The sequence below is a fragment of the Bombus huntii genome, chromosome 7 (assembly GCF_024542735.1).
Source record: "Bombus huntii isolate Logan2020A chromosome 7, iyBomHunt1.1, whole genome shotgun sequence".
Classification (NCBI taxonomy): domain Eukaryota; kingdom Metazoa; phylum Arthropoda; class Insecta; order Hymenoptera; family Apidae; genus Bombus; species Bombus huntii.
Window position 1 is genome coordinate 6799436 of NC_066244.1, and position 19244 is coordinate 6818679.

General features: G+C 43.7%; 3 protein-coding genes and 1 long non-coding RNA gene across 10 annotated transcripts; 2 read left to right on the forward strand and 2 right to left on the reverse strand.

The window, feature by feature from the left end:
* Positions 1 to 4: 4 nt before the first annotated feature.
* Positions 5 to 7561, reverse strand: LOC126867794 (menin). Its single transcript, XM_050622737.1, has 4 exons — positions 6492 to 7561; positions 6099 to 6409; positions 5867 to 6006; positions 5 to 5775 (listed from the first exon to the last, which is right to left on the reverse strand). The coding sequence occupies exons 1-4, from the start codon at positions 7054 to 7056 to the stop codon at positions 4971 to 4973; spliced, it is 1821 nt and encodes a 606-aa protein (XP_050478694.1). The 5' UTR covers positions 7057 to 7561; the 3' UTR covers positions 5 to 4970.
* A 210-nt stretch (positions 7562 to 7771) lies between these two features.
* LOC126867793 (anaphase-promoting complex subunit 11-like) lies at positions 7772 to 16917 on the forward strand. 6 transcript variants are annotated; one of them, XM_050622736.1, is made up of 5 exons: positions 7791 to 8169; positions 8235 to 8312; positions 8517 to 8636; positions 9111 to 9274; positions 14261 to 14409. In XM_050622736.1, the coding sequence occupies exons 2-4, from the start codon at positions 8294 to 8296 to the stop codon at positions 9224 to 9226; spliced, it is 255 nt and encodes an 84-aa protein (XP_050478693.1). In that variant the 5' UTR covers positions 7791 to 8169; positions 8235 to 8293; the 3' UTR covers positions 9227 to 9274; positions 14261 to 14409. The 6 variants fall into 6 exon arrangements, with proteins under 6 accessions (XP_050478692.1, XP_050478693.1, XP_050478691.1 ...); XM_050622735.1 differs by lacking the exon at positions 14261 to 14409 and adding an exon at positions 15668 to 15815 and having other exon boundaries at positions 7772 to 8312; XM_050622734.1 differs by having other exon boundaries at positions 7793 to 8312.
* On the reverse strand, positions 16395 to 17435 carry LOC126867832 (uncharacterized). The gene is made up of 2 exons (XR_007690424.1): positions 17311 to 17435; positions 16395 to 17237 (listed from the first exon to the last, which is right to left on the reverse strand). It is a non-coding gene; the product is annotated as an uncharacterized LOC126867832 (long non-coding RNA).
* On the forward strand, positions 17231 to 19242 carry LOC126867795 (nucleolar protein 9). Of its 2 annotated transcripts, none has more exons than XM_050622740.1 (2): positions 17231 to 18484; positions 18716 to 19242. In XM_050622740.1, the coding sequence occupies exons 1-2, from the start codon at positions 17302 to 17304 to the stop codon at positions 19114 to 19116; spliced, it is 1584 nt and encodes a 527-aa protein (XP_050478697.1). In that variant the 5' UTR covers positions 17231 to 17301; the 3' UTR covers positions 19117 to 19242. The 2 variants fall into 2 exon arrangements, with proteins under 2 accessions (XP_050478697.1, XP_050478696.1); XM_050622739.1 differs by having other exon boundaries at positions 17231 to 18205; positions 18287 to 19242.
* The last annotated feature ends 2 nt before the right edge of the window (positions 19243 to 19244 follow it).

Below are 19244 nucleotides of genomic sequence, written 5' to 3' on the forward strand. Positions count from 1 at the left end.
CACGTAGAATAAAATAGTTTATTGTAATTCACAGAAAAAAACAAGACATTTCCATGATGCCTGAAAACTCACTGTTCCGTATCGGTTAACAATAGTTGTGATTACACGTTCTTTTCTGTTCGGGACCAACGGAAATACCGCTGGTGAGCGCATTCGTCTATCATGCGTTGAACGTCCGAGTGAATAATACAGATTATTCGACCATATAATCTACGGTAAAATTTTTTTTTACGATAATCCGCTCTTTAAACAGCTTGTAACAGATTCTGGTTTTCTTTTATATGTATGTACTTATATACATGCGTGCGTATATCTATATCAGAATACCCGTCTGTCTGAAGGGAAAAACCTGTAACCGCAATCTCACGCGATGGTACACATATCGTGTGTGAAAAGATGTAACGATCATCGCACGACGAAGCGATGAATCGTAACCGTCTCTCGGTGTTTCGACTTACGAAATCCACATACCATCAGGGGTATACAAGGTAAACCAGATGTCGTATCGCGCTATCTGCTTACAATTAGTCGGAGTCCGATCCTAGACTAACGATGTTTCCAAATACCGTTTCGATCAACTGCGAACGCGTTCCAACCTCTCCTCCAAATATGCTCCTTCGCTCATCTGTTTTCGCTCCGTACCATGAAACCCGTTCCGTACCATTCCATTCTACTACGACTCGGCCATCGTCATCACCGACACATATCGCATCCCCCCACGATCGCATTCTAGATCTAGACAGCCAGCGCTCGCAACACGCAATACACGTATTATCGGGATCGGAAAGTTTGCGCGATCTGTCGACAATCCGTTCGCTTCTTAAGTACTTACATAAGAATGTGTGCTATAGCAAATGTAATTAGCTTAACGCATTCGTACGTTTGCAAGTTGATTTTACTCTCTAGTTAGCATAGCGCAGCGTCTCCTCGTTACGCGCCTAGCGAAACACGTTCCGTCGAAGGTTAAACTCGATCGAACGCATACTAAGCGTGTTATCGTTGATAAAGAACGATTACCGCGCCCGTGTTACCACCGGTACTCGTTCTACGAGCGCGGTAAGAAGCATGTATCATCCTTGGATCGCGCGTTTGTTATTCCATGCGATCTTCCGAGATCCTCCGCCTACTCTCACGTTCCCTGCTATAATCATAGAAAAACTCGATCCACAAAGCGAACAGCTGTTCAAACGCTCGATCTTTCCCTGTCATTTTCCCTGTTCCTCTTATAAACATCATCCACGTTTTCCCCCTCCTTTCTTCTCCGTTTCTCTTTTTCCTATGTCGATACGCCTCGGTAATAGAATACCGTGAAACTAGACAACCAGTAACATAACGACGAAGAGTGAGAACACAATGACAGAATGAGAACGAAAAATATATACGCTAGTCGTTTCCGACTGTAGCGTTGTATGGCACTAAAAACGAATAAGCATAAACATACGCTGTCACCTCTATTCCTCCTCCAGTTCCGAATGTTTGATTTTTTAGCATTGGAAAAGAGGCAACATCTTACACCGGTAAAACTAGAATTGGTTCGAGAAAGAGAATGGGGGGGGGGGGGGGGGGGACACCGAAAGAAACAGAGAGGAATTTCGTGGAGAGTTTACCAAGATGACGAAAAGAAATAGCACGCGATCTTGTTCTCATCTTCTTCGAGACGAATCGATGAAGTGCGGTGGTAACAAGGTTAAGGAAAAATGAAAGAAAAACAAGTACACGAAGGATTAACATTGATACGGCTGGCAAACGGGAAAACACGAACGGAGGCGGAGGTTTATGAAGTATGCGTAGTGTTTCCTCCCATCGATACGTCCAAACGAGGATCGATGATCGAATAATGATCGAACTGCCGGAAAATAAGTCGGACGAGAACGAGATCGATAACGGATAGACGCTTCGTCGGTATTCCTTTTCTCGACTATTTTTCGATTATCCATCGTCGTTTCCTATTTTTTCTACAGTTGTTTCGAATTCTCATCGCAGACACATTTCGCTTCCCTAATTTGCTTCGAGCATGCGATGACCGTTACCGTGACACTGAAACGGATGTTGCAATCTTTCATCCCTAAACGTCCGAATATTACGAATATTAATATTTCAAAGAGAGAAAGAGAGAGAGAGAGAGAGAAAGATAGAGAGAGAGAACACCTCTACGCGACATAGCTAATACAAAAATACTGTTCTGTTGCATCAGTTCTTCTCCTATTATTCCTATTACTTTTATGCATAGTAATCCCTGTAGTCTCTTAAAACGTTCCTTTACCGCTGTCAAAGAAATAAGAAAAGAAAAAAAGAAAAAAAACAACAAAATACTACACGCGAAACGATATAATTTAGTGACAAAAGTATTCCTTCGTCTAGTAACGACCGTTACTTTTCTTTTTTACATTTTTAATTATCTTCCCTTCTGCTTCGTCGCAATATGTTGCAGAATGATAATAACGCATAAAACCGCGGACACAATTGGTTCGTAGAATATTCGGATTTAAAATAATTAAAAAATAAGTTACAAAACAGCAAGTAGGAACAAGTCAGTTCCCGTTCGAAAAACACATGTATACATTTACGTTTCGACGATGAAAAATAATAATCCGTCTTGTACGTATACGAGTGTACAATATCTCAATTTTACAAGAATCTATACTCGCAACGCACGCGTTGTTACTCTCCCCTTCTATGTGAATTACAATTTTCGATATACACGATGACGATACAATTTTCACACAATGTCGAAAACACGGTAACGCGCCACATATCCAGGAGAGAAAAATACGTGTCTGATCGGTAATATTATCTGAAAAACGCATTGAAAAAGATTCGAAAACATTACTTATATTAATACGCGAACGGTACGGATTCAACGGACACCTTTTCTTCCCCGTTTCTTTTTCCTTTGTCTTTCTCTCTCGTATCTACTCTCGTTTCTGCAGCCTTTTAAAATAATTACAATTCGGCGCCGCGCGTTAACAATTTCACCTCGTGCGACAAAATGAAAACCTACCGACGCCGAGTCATCAGTTACATACTACAATTATTAATTATATAATTATGTATATATGTGTGAGTGTGTGTACAGATACATATATATATACGCATACGCGCGCGCACACATATATATATTTATGTATATATATATATAGTATAATATAGTATATATTCAGCATCACAGTAAGATAGCGCCCTTCATTATTTAAGTGATCGTCGGTTTGCTCGGATCGTTTATATTCATTTCATTCAACAACATATACTACAACAATCCGCCTAGATATCGTCGTGGAATAATTTGTATTCGCATCAATATCGATGTCACGATTACTTTTCTAGTATTCGGTTTGTATCGTGTCCGTAGGAGTGCACCTGTACAAGAGGACAAGCATCGGAGAAATAAAAGTCGTAGAAAGGTGTTGTGTGCCCGACTGAAAGCCACTAATGATAATCAACGATTTCACCTAGTATCGCGCGCGTACGTAGCGTGCATCGATAATTTTCCAAAATACTGATAGTTGATCGAAGGGCGACAAAGCGGCACGTGACTTGATCTGTAATTAAAACGCCAAGTAAAGGGGCAAAAGAATTAGGAAAATCTTCATCTTCGGATTCTCTGATACGCACGTAAAGGAGTGACGCGTGCTACGTCGGAAGAAATTATTTGTACGTTACACGACGTCGCGAAAAACTCTCAGGAACTTCATACGCATCGCGTACGTATCCTTTTTCCCATTTCGCGATCAATCTAACGAGCTATCGTATCTCGTTCCATATATGTACTGTGAAACACACGCGCACACACATACACATACACGCACACGCATATACACACACGTTACGGACGAAATATCGTCCAATACTTTTCACTCTGTGTACCACGTTTCGGTGGACTACGTTTCACCTGTTCTACCTATCGAGTGACGAAAGAATAGAATCTAGTAGTAGATACTTATAATTACTCTGAAAATAAATAGTTATAAAAATAAGCGAGCATTTTATGCTTAAAATACCTTAGGTAAAAACTTAATTAGTTTGCACCACTTACGGAGTGTGGAATGTGTGTGGTCTCTCTTACTACATCATAAAAGCGTACGTCTAACAAAAGATTTAACTATCGTGTAAAAAACATTAACGACAACTTGTTAATTGTAATATATGCGAAGTGCGATAGTTCGATAAAAAACACGTGGATCAATAAATAAAGGTGCAACAAGAGATTAGAAATAGGATAAAAGACGAGATCGAAACTAATCGATCCGCCGACGATCATCGTTACTGATCGTAGAATAAATAACTGTGCTAAGAATCTGATCTCTCCGCGAAGATACATTAGGTACATTGTCCGATTCGTTTTTCTATTTCATTTGCGCAATCACAATTCCTCTAGTCCCACGCCATTCCTATCCTCACAACCGATCACCCATCCACACCACCCTTACCCAATCGACATGAAATTTATTCACAGCTTTACGCACTGTGGAAGAGACAAGATATTTTTACAGTTAAATACATATTCAACGTGAAAATACGAAGAAACGTAAGCACTCACGGTTTCGGCACATTTAACTTAAAATCGAGAAAACCCTTTTTGTACTCTTCTATAAATTTGTTCGCATCTATTTTTTACTTATTATCTAACGACGATCGTACGTTCCAAAAATTACGCGCGAACATACTTTGTGGAAATCCGCGCGACAATTGAAAGCATCGGAATCGTTCCTTGAAACGAAAACGCGCACGAGACACGGGGTTCGAACAAAACGGCACAACGTCGTCATCATCGCTATATCGTCCGCTTTCCGGAGTAAAATAGCTGTAGACGGAAACGCGAGAAGCTTGGGTCAGAAATTCACTCGAACAGAATGAAACCGTGAGCAAAGATTGAGATTCTTTTCCGACCAAAATGAATCCAGTGGCACTATATCTGCGCTGCTCTTACATCAATACTTTACGATACCGAAACGCCGGTCAAAAATCTTATACTATTCGCGACGCGTCCTTTTTGGACGTTGACTAACTCCAACCTCGTCGGTATTACGCGATTTTTTACCGATTTGTACCTGGCTCTGTGCGGTTAGCTGCAACGATATCGCATGCGTGTTTAACTTTTCAGCCAACAACAAGTCTTTCAGACCCTTCATTTTCTGACTGTACAAAGTTATCCTTGGTCTTTCGTGTTCGGAATCAGTCTCTACCTCGGGATCAAGGTTCTCCTGGGAAGTGGAAGGTGCGGGAGGTAAAGCGTCATCCGACGGAGCAACAAACGGTTCCCCGCCACCCTGTAGCAGGTAATCCCTATTAAGTATCTTTTCGCTACAGGCTGCCGTCAACGCTTGAATACTAGGATGCATCGGTGCTGGGTTAGGAGGTACTTTAGACTCTAAGCTTTTGATCAGGTCGCGGGCCGCGTTGCCCCTCTCTTTAGTTTTACAGTAATTGTTGTTATTATTGTTCAGTGTTTCCTCCGGACTTGTCTCCCTTTTCTGCGATTTTTCTTCTTCCTGTTTCGCTTCCACGTCATAACAATCGATAATTACCTGAGCACGAATACTAGCATCGAACTTTGAAATGGTATTTACCAATGGTCGTGCCCATCCTATGTGTAATACCGGCGTGTTTGCTCCTTCTTCCCACTGACAAATTCCGTCATAAAACCTCAACAAATAAGCGAAACAGCGCGGTTGTCGTAACAAGCGTTCATCGGCTCGTACCGTATGAGGTATAAGCTCGTTCGCTATTTCCAACAATTCCTTGTATATCTCTCCATCGTCCCTCGAATAGTCATACCTATTGCACATTAGAATTGGGATAGTCCAATGAGATTACAAATTCCGTAATCTCATTTCGGATATCATATTCTCTGTCGATTGCTACTTACTTCCTTAAAACATCTGCCGCGTCTGCCCATGATGACAACGCATTGGCATGCAATCCGTGTCTATACAAGTAGCCACCTTGATAAGTATATGGATACACGTGAGCATTTCCATAATATTTCCTCGCTGATCGTATAGCTTCCTAGAAATTACACGTTAAGAAATTACGTGCATTCTTTACTAAAATTATTAACAAGTTCAACTACTAGTACTCGTTCGTAACTTGTAAAATACCTGAAAGAGATCTATGGCAGGAGGCCTGCCTGGAGTTGGAGCTGCTTCCTCGAGATCTCCCAGATTACCAAGAGCCATAGGATACTTGGCGAGATGACCCAAATCGTACAACAGCCATAACAGTTCTTGTTGAAGCAATGCAACCTCAGCTGCATCCGATGTAGCGCTTAAACTAGGATTTATAGCCGATACTATGGTGGCAACTTCCATTGCTCTAGAGCATACTACAGCTTGTCCATTCACATATAACCACGACCGAGAAGCTACACCAGGTTCGACTGGTTGGCCACGTTTATCCTCGTTTCCCTTTCCTAATGAAAGACATACGATCAGGTTTAGTAGTTATCAAATTGCATCAGGTTCAATATCTTTCTAACTTCAGGTATGGCTTACCATGCCAAGTAACTTCGGCAGTTTCAGTTCCATCCTCCCCGTAAACCACCCAGGCGTGATCTTCTGACATAGCAAGGTGTACATCTTTAAATCCCAATACCTGACAGCCGGCAACCACGGCAAAGGCAACGCCGAAACAATCCAATTTATTAGCTGTGAGGTAGCTATAGAGACTTTGTAAGTGCGCGCGATCTTTGTAATAGCTTCTTGTTAGAGAGTTCCATATAACGTCGGAGACTTTTTTGACGAGTTCTCTAGTCGCGTATCTCGTATCGTAAACCGTAAGATCTACCGCACCCTTAATCACTGCGTGAAACTTGGTATAAAGTGCTTCGGCAATATGAAACTCAACGGCCGGCAATTTCGGCTCGTCAAAAACAGTGGTCTCCTGCGACGCAAATGTTCTATTGCAGGTTAGGGAATTCTCGACTGCACCGACGAGAATCGAGAGCAAAGCCAAATCTGGTTCCGAGCTGTTTTCTAACTGATTTTGGAAGATTCGTACGATCGAGGAGATGCTCTGAATAGGAAATAGTGCCTTATCCTCGTCTCGAAAACCCGCCATGTCGCGATTGGCAGGCTGAACACACGAGATCGAGATCTTTGCTCAAACCACGAGTGTCATCCTGTTTCACGTTTATCTTGACAGAAACTCTCGACGAAATCGTGTGATCCGTGTGACTTCCTTTTCCTTGACTAACGATATACGCTAGTCAATGTCGATTTTCTTCTTCTCAATGCGAAACTTTTACATTTCCGCATCACAAAACGAACCACAACCGTATATCACCTAGCGGCGCGCCGCCACTAGGACCGTTTCCAACACTGCTCTATCATACAACAAAACGAAAAGGCGAGTTTCTGCGCGAGCGACGTCAGTTCAACGTAAATTAAACAATTACCGATACGCGCGTTTTACGTTCTAGAATTTTCCACAGAATCAGTGCACTAATTTAAGACACCTTCAGCTCTCGAAACATCTATTTCTCCATATATTCATATGGTGTTCAATTTCATTTACCTTCAATTTGCTTTATACTTTGATATTCATTTATATAAATTGTTCATGCACATATATACGACCAACAGTATATGGTAGCTAACAGTATATGTTAGCTGGTATAAGCGCAGCAGGTACATATGTACATTAACCAATTAAATGAAATATTTTCTATACAATATATTCAACTATATTATATTTTATTTATTTATTATTATAACAACACAAAACATACGTAAAACAGTATTAATTATCTCAAACAGTATGTTGTTACAATTGTCTCTCTAAATTACTTTTCATCTTATTATATGTATATTTGTCTTTAAAATGTTTTTTAAATGGGAGTTATTGCGATTTCAATTCTATTATTCTAGGAATGACTTTCGCCCATTTCTATCTTAAATCCATATTTCCAATTATTTCAAATAACGAATACTTTTTGTCGTATTTATATCTACTATTGCAATCCGGCACAATGCACGCACGAGACATCTTATCATAAATTTTTCTCGCAATTACAGTCACGATCGTATATTCCACTCGTTTCTCCTTTCTATTCGAGTGTATGGCGGCCTAGTGACAGTTTCTGTTGCCCGTCGCATAGCGGCGTAGTTGTTGCCGGACTGTAGTGCAGCATTCGTTAAGACATTTTCAATCTTAAGTCGTCTTTCATAAACGGTTTGTCTTTTGTGATTTATAAAATATCGGTATAACATATATTTTTCACGGTGCTTAATTTACAGCGTGCATTCACTGGTCAACGCTTTACGTAATAAATTGTTTCGTTGCTGCGCACAATAAAATGAAAGTCACGATAAAAAGTAAGTATTCAAATTGGAATGTTCAACCTGCTCGTAAGTACATTTCGTTTATTTTTGCAATTACCGATAACTAGGCGTATGAAGCAGATACAAGTTGCTATATCATTTGTACTATTTATTTACAGTTTTCGTTATCATTTAATCGTGTATATTAAATCACGAACCGCTAGATACAGAAGTAAACAATTGTAAACATTTTTTAAGGTTGGACTGGTGTTGCCACCTGGCGTTGGATAGCAAACGATGACAATTGCGGTATATGTAGAATGCCTTTTGATGCCAGTTGTCCAGACTGTAAGATTCCTGGAGACGATTGTCCTTTAGGTAAGTTTAATTTAATTTCTTGAATTAGTGAAGATCGAAGCTCGATACTCGGGTAAAACTGATTAAGCGCGTTTATCGAGTGAAAAAAAATGAAAACACGAAGGTATCAAACGATTGTTTGGTTTATCGAATCGTTTATTTTTTGCGATTATATAGTAACGAAAGTAATAGGGAAAATAGCGCAGAGAAAAGATGGATGAGAAACGACGAGGGTTCGATAGAGCGAAGGTTTGTAAAATGCCGCGACAGCGTTTGCGCAGCTGTAGACATTAATATCGATCGGTGTGCCGAATGAAACGGATCGCTCGCACACGATACCTCACGTTCTGACGCGCGCGTACTCGCGCGTGTCAATGTAAACTGAACGAAGTCTGGTGATTACCGGTGGTTATCGATAACATAAAGTGTGTGTGTCCACGATACTTAACCGAGGAAGAAACGTTTATAGCGTAAAAACGTTCTATACTGTTCCAGTTTGGGGCCAATGCTCGCATTGCTTCCACATACACTGCATCATGAAGTGGTTGCATTCCCAGCAAACCAGGCATCTCTGTCCGATGTGTCGTCAAGAATGGAAGTTCAAGGAGTAGTTGGTTTGCCGATAGTCCCGCAGGTGTCAGCACGCAACGAGTAATCAGGTAATGTCGTTCATTGTGAGTCGTATGTACCAAGGGAATTCATTCGAGGCGAAGCACTCCATCAATTTCTATTCGACGAAAACGTTAGCTACCGTTCGCCATCGTTTCTTTCCACATTATGGCCATTGTTGCACGTTCTTTGGAAATTCTCGATCTCTTACAGTAAAAAGGTGGCATATTTTGTTGCAATTTAACTAAAAAAAGCGTAACGACGAAATAGGTTTGCTTGGCGTACATACGTACTTGCGTGTACATACATATATTGCCGTTTCACGTACACCGCCACCTTTTAATTCTCCCTATGAAAATTTGCCGACTTTCGCTTCTACGACTTCGCTTCTGTTCTGTGCAAAGTTCGTCTAAAACGATTCACGACCACGATGCAGGTCACGAAACAAAGCTTTACAATTAATCGACCGTTATCGTTGTTAAATTCTATGAGTGGACATAATCGTACAGCGATCAATGGACAATTGATTCTTAGCAATTACTCGTGAATCCACGATGGTTCGATGAAAACCGCTACGGAAACGGAATTGCCCATTATTAGCGAAAATTACTCAAAATTAGCAGTAGTAGGGTGACGGGAGATTTCGTTGGAAAACATGATTCGGTTAGATCGCGTCGAATCGTAGAGTTAACGGTGCATTTGGATGTAATAAAGAGATCCTCGTAGCCCGCGCTTACGTAACAGTATTTCACGAGTGCGAGCAGTCGTTATGCGAGTGCAGTATCACATCAGGGAAGCTCTCTTGTCGATCGTGCGTAATTTAATACCGTGCGATTCACATTTTACGATACGCGCGCGCGTTCTTTAGCGAATTTATTTATGGTAGCAGTGTTATCTAACGCCATCTAATGCCATACGGTTGGTGTGCAGCGAGCGCAGCTCTTTGCGGCGCAATCCGGAACATTTGCAATTCCTGTGACTGAACCGCGCTCAACAAAATTTCACTTTACCGATTTATCATTTTTCTCGTCTACTTTTTCCACTAATCGTGAACATCGTCTTGCAAGAGAATATCATAAGTAAGATTTTTGAGGTGACGCGTCTCGTGTTATCGGATTATCGGTTAATCCGGAATCGAAAAATCGACGACTTTTATACGATGCAGCGCACAACAGTTTGCAAATGTAGGATCGATTCGGCTTCCGTGCGAACGAATTAGGGTGAAAGTAGAACGAGCGACTGTTCCGTACGTCGTGAAACAGAGTGCGAAATTCGAAGGTATTCACGTATATTCGCGCAACATCGTCGCACGACCATCGTTATTTCACAAATATATATTTCGAGATACACTGTAACGATCAACATGTACGAATGCTCGACAGCACTTTGAGGAACCTAATTACAAGTTGTATCGAAATGGCTCGAATGTTTTGAGAAAATATTACCAAATATGGGCTTTATCGATGTAATTGCATTCCTTAAATTTTCTACTACGTGTATCTATATACACAGCTGCGTAATCGACTCGTTCTTTCCATCTTCGGGCCTGCGAATAGTATCGCGATAGTAGTCGCAACCGTTTCAGTCTGCAGGCCTTTCCGGCGTGTCCTTTTGCTAGCTGACTGGTTGTCTGGCTGGCTGGTGGTACACCGACGTGCCATTTCGCACACGTATACATGGTCGGGAAAGATAGGCGCGAAGGTTCGGCGTAGCACGTCCATCGCTCGGTTGTCTATCCGATGCTGCTGCCTCGAGAACTTGGGCTGGAGCTCGAGTTCGAGCTCAGTCACGTGGTTCCTCGAACGCGAAGGATGTTTGTGGGATCGCGGAGTCAGTTAGCAGCGGATCGTTCAGCGAGTAACCGAGAGAAACGGAGCATAGAACGCGCTACCGCGGTGGACCACTAGTCGATCCAAAGAGGGGAAAGGGGTCAAGAGACATAGGATAGAGGCGATAGCGGATCGAGGATACCAGGGACCGAGTTTCTTCAACCGAGTCCTCGTCGGTCTAACCTAACGTGCCGCTTCGCCTCGCATCGCCTCGCCTCGCCTCACCTCGCCTCGCCTCGCCTTACCTCGCCTCACCTCGCCTCACCTCGCCTCACCGCACCTCACCGCACCTCGCCTCGCCTCACCTCGCCTCGCCTAGCCTCACTGTACCGCACCGCACCGCACCGCACCGCACCGCACCGTACCTCACCGCGCCTCACCTCGCCTCACCTCGCTTCACCTCACCACAGCTTACCTCACCTCACCTCACTTCACCTCACCGTACCTCACCTCACCGTACCTCACCTCACCGCACCGCAGTTCCTCTCACTTCGTCTCACCTCGTCTTACCTTGCCACGACTCGCCACAACTCGCCTCAACTCGCATCAACTCGACTCGCTTCACATCGCGGCAACGTTTCGCGCTTGTTTCGCGTTTGAATGATCCAGCGTCTTTGAAAATGTCGCGCGTTCCTCGAATCGAACCTGGTGATTTCTCGTGAAACCGCGAGTCACGGAGACGATCGTACGCGCGACGATCGAGTAATTATTTTTTATCTGCGTTGGTGCTTCTCAAAGGAACAACTCATGTGTACGAGTACTGGAAGGAGGTGGAACAGAACGAAGACCGAAGGTGGATGAGAGATAACTCACAGAGGATAAATAGTAAAACCGGAGTGAAAGAGAAACTACGTGGTTGAACGTCGCACTGCATTGGCGTACTGTGCTGGAATCGCGCCGACGTTGATCGCCTAGCGAACGTCAAAATCTATGGAACATAAAACACGCAACGAACGACGTTCGACGAACGATCTCGTCGCTTAATTTCGAACGTCGATTTACCATCGATAACGGCAATAACACGATTCCGGATAACTGTCGGTCAGTCGTCGCCCAGCGAAACGAAGTGTTTCGAATGTGACATAATCGACCGGTAGAGACTTATTGTCGGAATAAACCGAGATGGAACGAATGTAGAAACAGAGATAACCGAGATTGTCGTTATCGGAAACGACCTCGATTACGGTGTGTATCGGATAAAACAGAAGCATGTTCGTGGTACGGTGAGACGACGGTAGCCGCTCGTAGAGAAGGGCCGTTGCAGTGGAAGAGATCGCAGATAAAATGCACTTGGCAGCGACGCAGAGACCTCACCCACCACCGGTACCACCACGGCCGAGTCGGCAGGTGGTCGCCGAAGCCCTTAAAAGATCACCAAGGCCACCCTGTCCGACCAGGCAGGCCCCACCACCGCCCAACACGAAACCGTGGAGATCCGATCGAGACCGATCGAACAATCGGCAACAGGTGGTGAGTCCGGCCGCTGGTCGCACGGTCGTTTACGAGTCGATCAAAGACTCGATTCCGAAAGAAACCGGCAGCGAAGGCGGTGATCACGACGATCCGGTTCGGCACGTCGTCGACAAGGGTCCCGGCGATGGCGGCAACGGCGGTGAACCCGTTGCCCGAGTCTCGAGTGAAAGGCGCGTGGACGAGGACGACCGTCGTGGAAATCCGCGGGAAAGGCGGGTCCGTACACCCGTCGTCGGACAGGAATATCAGGGAAATTCCAGTGAATGGAACGCCGTCACCGGTGACGTCGTTTCTTCGCCTACATCGCGTCGGAAAGAAGATGCTTCGATTTCGTGTCGAGAGTATTCCAGTGTCTTCGAACGCGTGACCCTCGACGAACGTTTTTTCAACGGTGTGACCAGCGCTGTGAGATCACCGGTGAACGAGGAGAACGGTAAACAGTGTATCGATGGACCAACATGGGACAACGCGACATCCGAGTCGGCGATTTCTCGGACGACGGAATCGTCCGATCACGGCGACGTCGTCGCCAAACCTCCGTCGGTGGTCGAGTCGCGCGTATCTCTGAACGATGTTCTACGTTGTCAGGATACGCCGTGCGACACGTCGGAGTCGACGATTGGAAAATCGAAATCGAGCAGCATCTCGGAGAGAAGCGAATGTTCGGAGAGAAGGCCGATACCGACTCAACGATCGTGTCTCGTAAAATATCGCGACTCGACGACGAAGAAAAGCTCCGAGACTCAGTCCGCGGAAGGTTCGAACGCAAACGGTCAACCTTCGGTTTCGAACGTTGACCGTGCTACGGTGGTTGTTATCGACGAACTGAACCGTAAAGCTACGACATCGAACGATAATTCCGACAAGCAGAACGATCGCGGTGAGCGTGTCGTCGACCACGACGATCACCGCGACGATCGCCACGACGGGGACAGAGCCAACGAAAATGATAACGACAACGACAATATTCATCGGCAGGATTGGCTAGAGGCCGGTATCCGCTATTCATCCACGCAGATTAGACTGTCTGGCGAAGACGGGGACGTCGTCGATGGAACGCGAATCAACGGATATAATCGTTGTGAAAACGAGAAATTCAGCAATTTGAACGTTCCGAGGTAGTTTAACGCGAATGAGATCGCATCGATGTAACTTTAAAGTTAGAAAAAGTCGCTGGAACGGTGCACGTGTCGTTAACGCGTTCGTACATCTCGCGATCTTCATATCAACTGTAAATCACATACGTGGAGCCCGATTCGTTCGAATATAACGATGCAGTGATTCGATAGGCGATTTTCTCGACTCGCGAGATACGCTTTCTGCCATAATTTTAATCGCGTGACAAAACACTCGACGGAAAGGAACGAGTAAAGTAAGATGCCGGATGTACTGTTCGTAGTTTCTTTTTCCTCGCGTAATATCAGAGTATCGTCCCGTTTCTAATTTTCCTTACCTGCTAACCTACTTCGTCGCCGTTCGTGCGAAACAGTGGCGTTCAAACGAACAACCGAATACCGTATCAAGGTCCGTGCAGTCGAACGAACGTTTTGCCACAGCTAAAGGTCGTCGATGGAATCGCGATCTCGCGTTTCGTCGAGTAAACTTTCGCGATTTCTAGCTACGACCGATCGTTTTGAATAAACTGTGCGAATAGATAACGGAGTGTGTCTCCTCCGATGTTCCATTCGATTCTTTTCTTTTCGTTGATCGAATGAAATTCTCGTTCTTTTCCAGCATACAAGAAAGGATCGCCATGTCTTCCCTGCAAGGTCTACCACCGTTACCGAGAAGTCTCAGTGGATTCAATTTGAGCGGTGGACGAAGCGAGGGTTGCGAGCCACCTCCGCCGCCCACCAGATCTTCCAGTAAAACACAAAGAGGCGGTAAAACTTCGATCCAATCGTCGTCCAGGCCATCGCCACCTGCTCGACAGCTTACCACGTTGGATACGCAGCTGGCCATACTCAGGAGAGAAATGGTGGTTATTGAAAACTTCGTAGCATCGGATCCTTACACCTGTTCATTGTCTAGCGCCAGATCATTTTTTGCCGGTAGATAGGAAGTGTTTATTAGAAAAAGACAACAGAAAGGGTATTGATCGAATAAAGATATAATCGCGAGAGGATGCTGGTTCGAATAGGCGGTGTTAATCATGCGTTTCTGTCAAGATTATAGATTAACGAGTCACAAGGAAAATTCCACGGATTTACGAGTCACGACGCAAGGTTTCTATAAATGGTGGAAGGTCGGAATAATGAAAACGTCACTCATCGCGTGTTAGCGGAATGTCAAGCTTTGTAACTAAGATGAAAACCAGACGTTTTTCAAGCATAATCAGCCTTTCTATCACCTCGTACATGTCGCGTTAAACGGAGTCGTTCCGATCGGATCCGTTACCTCGAGGCCTTATTACGCGTGTATGCCACATAGTAAAACACGGTGAATATGTATTCAAAGCGTGGGCTTTTCTCTCGAGAAACTAACGCGTTCTTTGTGTCATCCGTTGTGTCGAGGATAAGCTTTTCTTCCTCTTTCCCTCTTCCTTTGAATCAGGTCGACAGAAAGTTATTTTACTAGCAAGATAGTCTATATCCGTCTGTCTATATCGCGTCTAGTCCAATTTTCGATCTACGATGTACGATGAATATCGCGGTCGCCGTCCAAAAGATAGTTCGCTCGAAAGTCGGGCTAATAGTTTAATAGTTAATCCACACACGGAGGGAACTGGCACAGCCGCTCCCACGCTGCATTCCCTCAGGCGTGACTCCCCTCTTCGCCTCCTTTTTTCTGGCCGCTCTCTTTCACCTTCGTTCCTTTCTACCTCTACTCTCGTTCTTCCCTCCTTTCTTGTTCCTTCGTTCTTGGTCAACACCTCTCATTCCCATTCTCATTTTGCGTCTCCTACCCAATTCCCTCTTCCTTCATTCCCACGGCAGGTACCACGAGAGTCGCCACTCTCTTGGGAGTACATCGCATCAGTTAGTAAATTTGGAATTCCACCGCTTGGCAACCGCATGCCAAAAGCGAATGCGTCTCGTTGGATCAAACACTTTGTGACGTTTCTTTCTTAAGTAGTAAACAATAGCGCTATAACTGACGGATAACGATTAAATCCATTTATACTTATATAACGTTTTACAGTTTGGCCTTCGACAACTGGATCTCTCTTTGCTCGCTCAACTTTGGTCCCTGAACGAATCCATACAAGAATTTCGACAACTGTTGCAAGAACAAGAAGACAGAGCGCCATCTCCTTCGCCCAGCAGCGAAGAAGGGGACGACACCTCTTACGGAACTCACCCTCCACCTCCACCGAGAAGACCGGCTCCTGGTGTACACCTGCATAGACCACCCAGGCCACCCAGACCGGCCAGGCCTCCACCTAGCGACGAATCGCCATCTAGCGAAGAATACGGAGCTGTTTGACGCGTACAACTTCACGCTATACTTGTGTCAAATCGTCTCCTCCAACTACTTGATCATAAGTTTCGACGCGTTATAAGAGATAAAAGGTCTTGTTTAAAGAATTGGTAGAAGGTGACTCGGCGATTCGACGTCGATCGATACGGTTGCTTCTACCTGTACAAGTCCGAACGATGTTATCTAAGAATACAATCTAATGCATCGTTATAAAAAACTTGTTGATGCTCGAAGGTACCTGTAACGTTACATTTCATTACGGAGACATCGGAAATTCTACTATTCCATAGCGTTTCTTGCAATTGCAATCGCTCAGTGGCGATAGATCGTTGCAAAATTGCGCAGCGTGCGAATTGTACGGAGAAATGGCTATTTAAATACGCATGTACCATTCTTTAATTCGCAAAACTGTGAATGTCAATCCAAAAAAACAACGATCCTCTTTCTCTTTGTATATATATACATACATATATGTATATATACATATTGAATATGGATATATCATATGTATATATATAGAGAGAGATATACACTTACATATATTTCTTAGATAAGGAAAAATTTTATTATCCTCAATAAGAACTATTTTAATTCGATACGCTCTTTTTCTCTATTTGTGATAGCAGTCGAAGGGGCCTTTGATTACTTGATAACTACGATAGACATTCGTTTGCGCTAATCGAGATTTATCCACGATTATTGGTTGGAAGATATTTAGAAACGATCCGAGTCTACGGCACGATGAAACGGCTAGTGAGATCCAAAGAACCGCATTCGGAAGTTCTTGTCTCTTCCATGTTTCTCCACTATTACGTCCATTACAGTTTTCTTTCTTGTTAAAATGAACGGACAAACGCACCGATAAGCCAGACGATAAGAATCTTCGAATTACGATACGACTAATAAAGATTTATGTACATTAATTCGAGTATGTAAAATAAAGGGAAGAATAGATGATACGGAAAATATAATTAGTAAGTTTAATATAACGTGAAAAAATGCAGTGTGATTTACGAGGTTTCTTCGTTTTTCGTTATTTGCTTCCATTTCTACTATCGTATGTATCAGTGGTTTGTAAGTCGAAATTTCAATCGTAGATGGCGCTTTTTTTCGGTATTTGCTTCCATTTCTACTCTCGTACGTACCAGTGGTTTATAAGTTGAAACCCTAATCGTAGATGGCGCTCGTGTTTCGATATTTGCTTCCATTTTTACTCTCGTACGTATCAGTGGTTTATAAGTCGAAACTAATCGTAGATGGCGCTGTCTACTCGAAAGTTGTAAGTTTTAACCTGACCGTAGCTGTAAGGTTATGTGTTCATTGCTTCGTGCGATAGTGAAAGATTATTTCGGACAATGGCCAACGATCACGGAAACGACGAAAGAGGTAAAAAACGAAAGAGGAAACGATCTCAAATTCAGATGGCAAAAAAGTTGGCACGGCAACGAAATCATGGGTCCGACGTAGACTCCGAGACTTACCAGTACATGGTGCACATCCTGGAGTTAATGAAAGGCGATTTCTCTACCACCGAAGAAAAATTGATATTTGTGAATAACGTGTACGAACAAACTCTTGGTCGCGAAGTCGAATATGCCCGGAATCAGGTTGGTTCCAGGATACTGGACTCGCTTTTAAAGTACGCGAGGTTAGAAACGATTGAGAGGTTAGTCGCTGCTTTCAAATCTACTTTACGACCTCTCAGTAGCGACACGTTCGCTAGCCATGTTTTGCAAAAGATCATAGTAGTTTGCGCCGATAGAGGAAACAAAACGACGATTTCGGGATCGTGCATCGAACGAGATGCAGATATCAATATAGAGGTTAAAGATTCGGAAATAGAATCTTACAACGGCATCGTGTTGAAACTAAGCAAATATTTTATCAACAATATAGAGGAGTTTGTATTCGATACGTATGCTAATCATGTTTTGAGAACTGTCATAGAATGTCTCGGCGGGCTGATTGACAAGTCTGACAGTAGTAGCGATAAAAAAAAGGTGATATTTGGCGAAAGACGATCGGTCATACAAGAGTACAAAGACTTATTATTCGAAACGTGCAACAGATTATACAGGTGGCCCCGGTTTCTAGAATTTGGTCAAGACGAACTTACATCTGGATTATTGCAAAGCGTCTTATATTCTTTGAACGGTACGTTTCCGGAATTGATGGAAACGTACATTAAAAAAATTACGACAGAATGTTTCAAGCCTGGAAAGGAGGAGCAGGAACCGTCCAACATTTTTCACGCAGAAAGTTCGACCAGATTGCTGGAGGCTTGCTTATCGGTAGCCAGTCCCAAATCTTTGTATACGATTTACGAAGAATATTTTTCAGGTAATTTGAAACGGTTATCGTCGATGCGGAGCACAAATTTCAGCGTACAGCGATTATTCGATCACTGTACCGCTAAGGAACATTTCGAACAATTATTCGAAGAAATTCACACGCATTTCACCGAACTCCTCGACACGGGTCATACCGGTGTTTTGGTTAGCGTGGCGAATGCATGTTTGAGACTGCAAACGAAACAAGGTGCGTTTGTAACTGATCTGTTGAAAGTTCTAGGGTGTGAAACAAACGAGAGACAGCATCGAATCGTGGCGTGTGTAGTAAGCCTAAGAACGTTCGAACATTGGGAAAATTCAGAAGGGAGAAAGGAAAACGATTTGAAACGTTCGATCAGCTTACACGGAAGTTTGATCGTACAGGACATTCTTAGGTTTAACAAACCCATAAAAATGGTTAATTCTTTGTTGGAAACAGACGTGGAGGAACTAGCGCAAATATTTGAAGATCCGAAAGGCAGCCGCATCGTAGACGCTTTTATGGACAGCAAATACATCGGCGAGAAAAGCAGGGAGAAGCTTGCGAAGAAATTGAAAGGACACTGGGCGCAATTAGCTCGCAGTACACACGGTTCCAGAAGCTTGGACAGAATATGGGAATGGGCGCGTATAAATCAGAGAACATTGATCGTGGAAGAGTTAGCAGCAGTCGGAGAATCTTTACGTTCGACCAAATCCGGACAAATCATGTCTAACAAACTAAACGTTCCGCTATTTACGAGAAACAAGAAAGATTGGATGGAAGCGTTAGGAAAGGAAGAAAAGACCAGATCCCTTTTTGTAGATATAATTGGGAATACAGCGAAAAAAGGGAAATAACGTTTTTCTATGAAATTGTCGCGACACTCGACAACAAATACCGCCACTCGACACTAACTTCGATCGGACGACGGTAGCGCTGTGGTTAGCGTCTTAGGTTACGAACGTTCGGGACCCGGGATCGGACC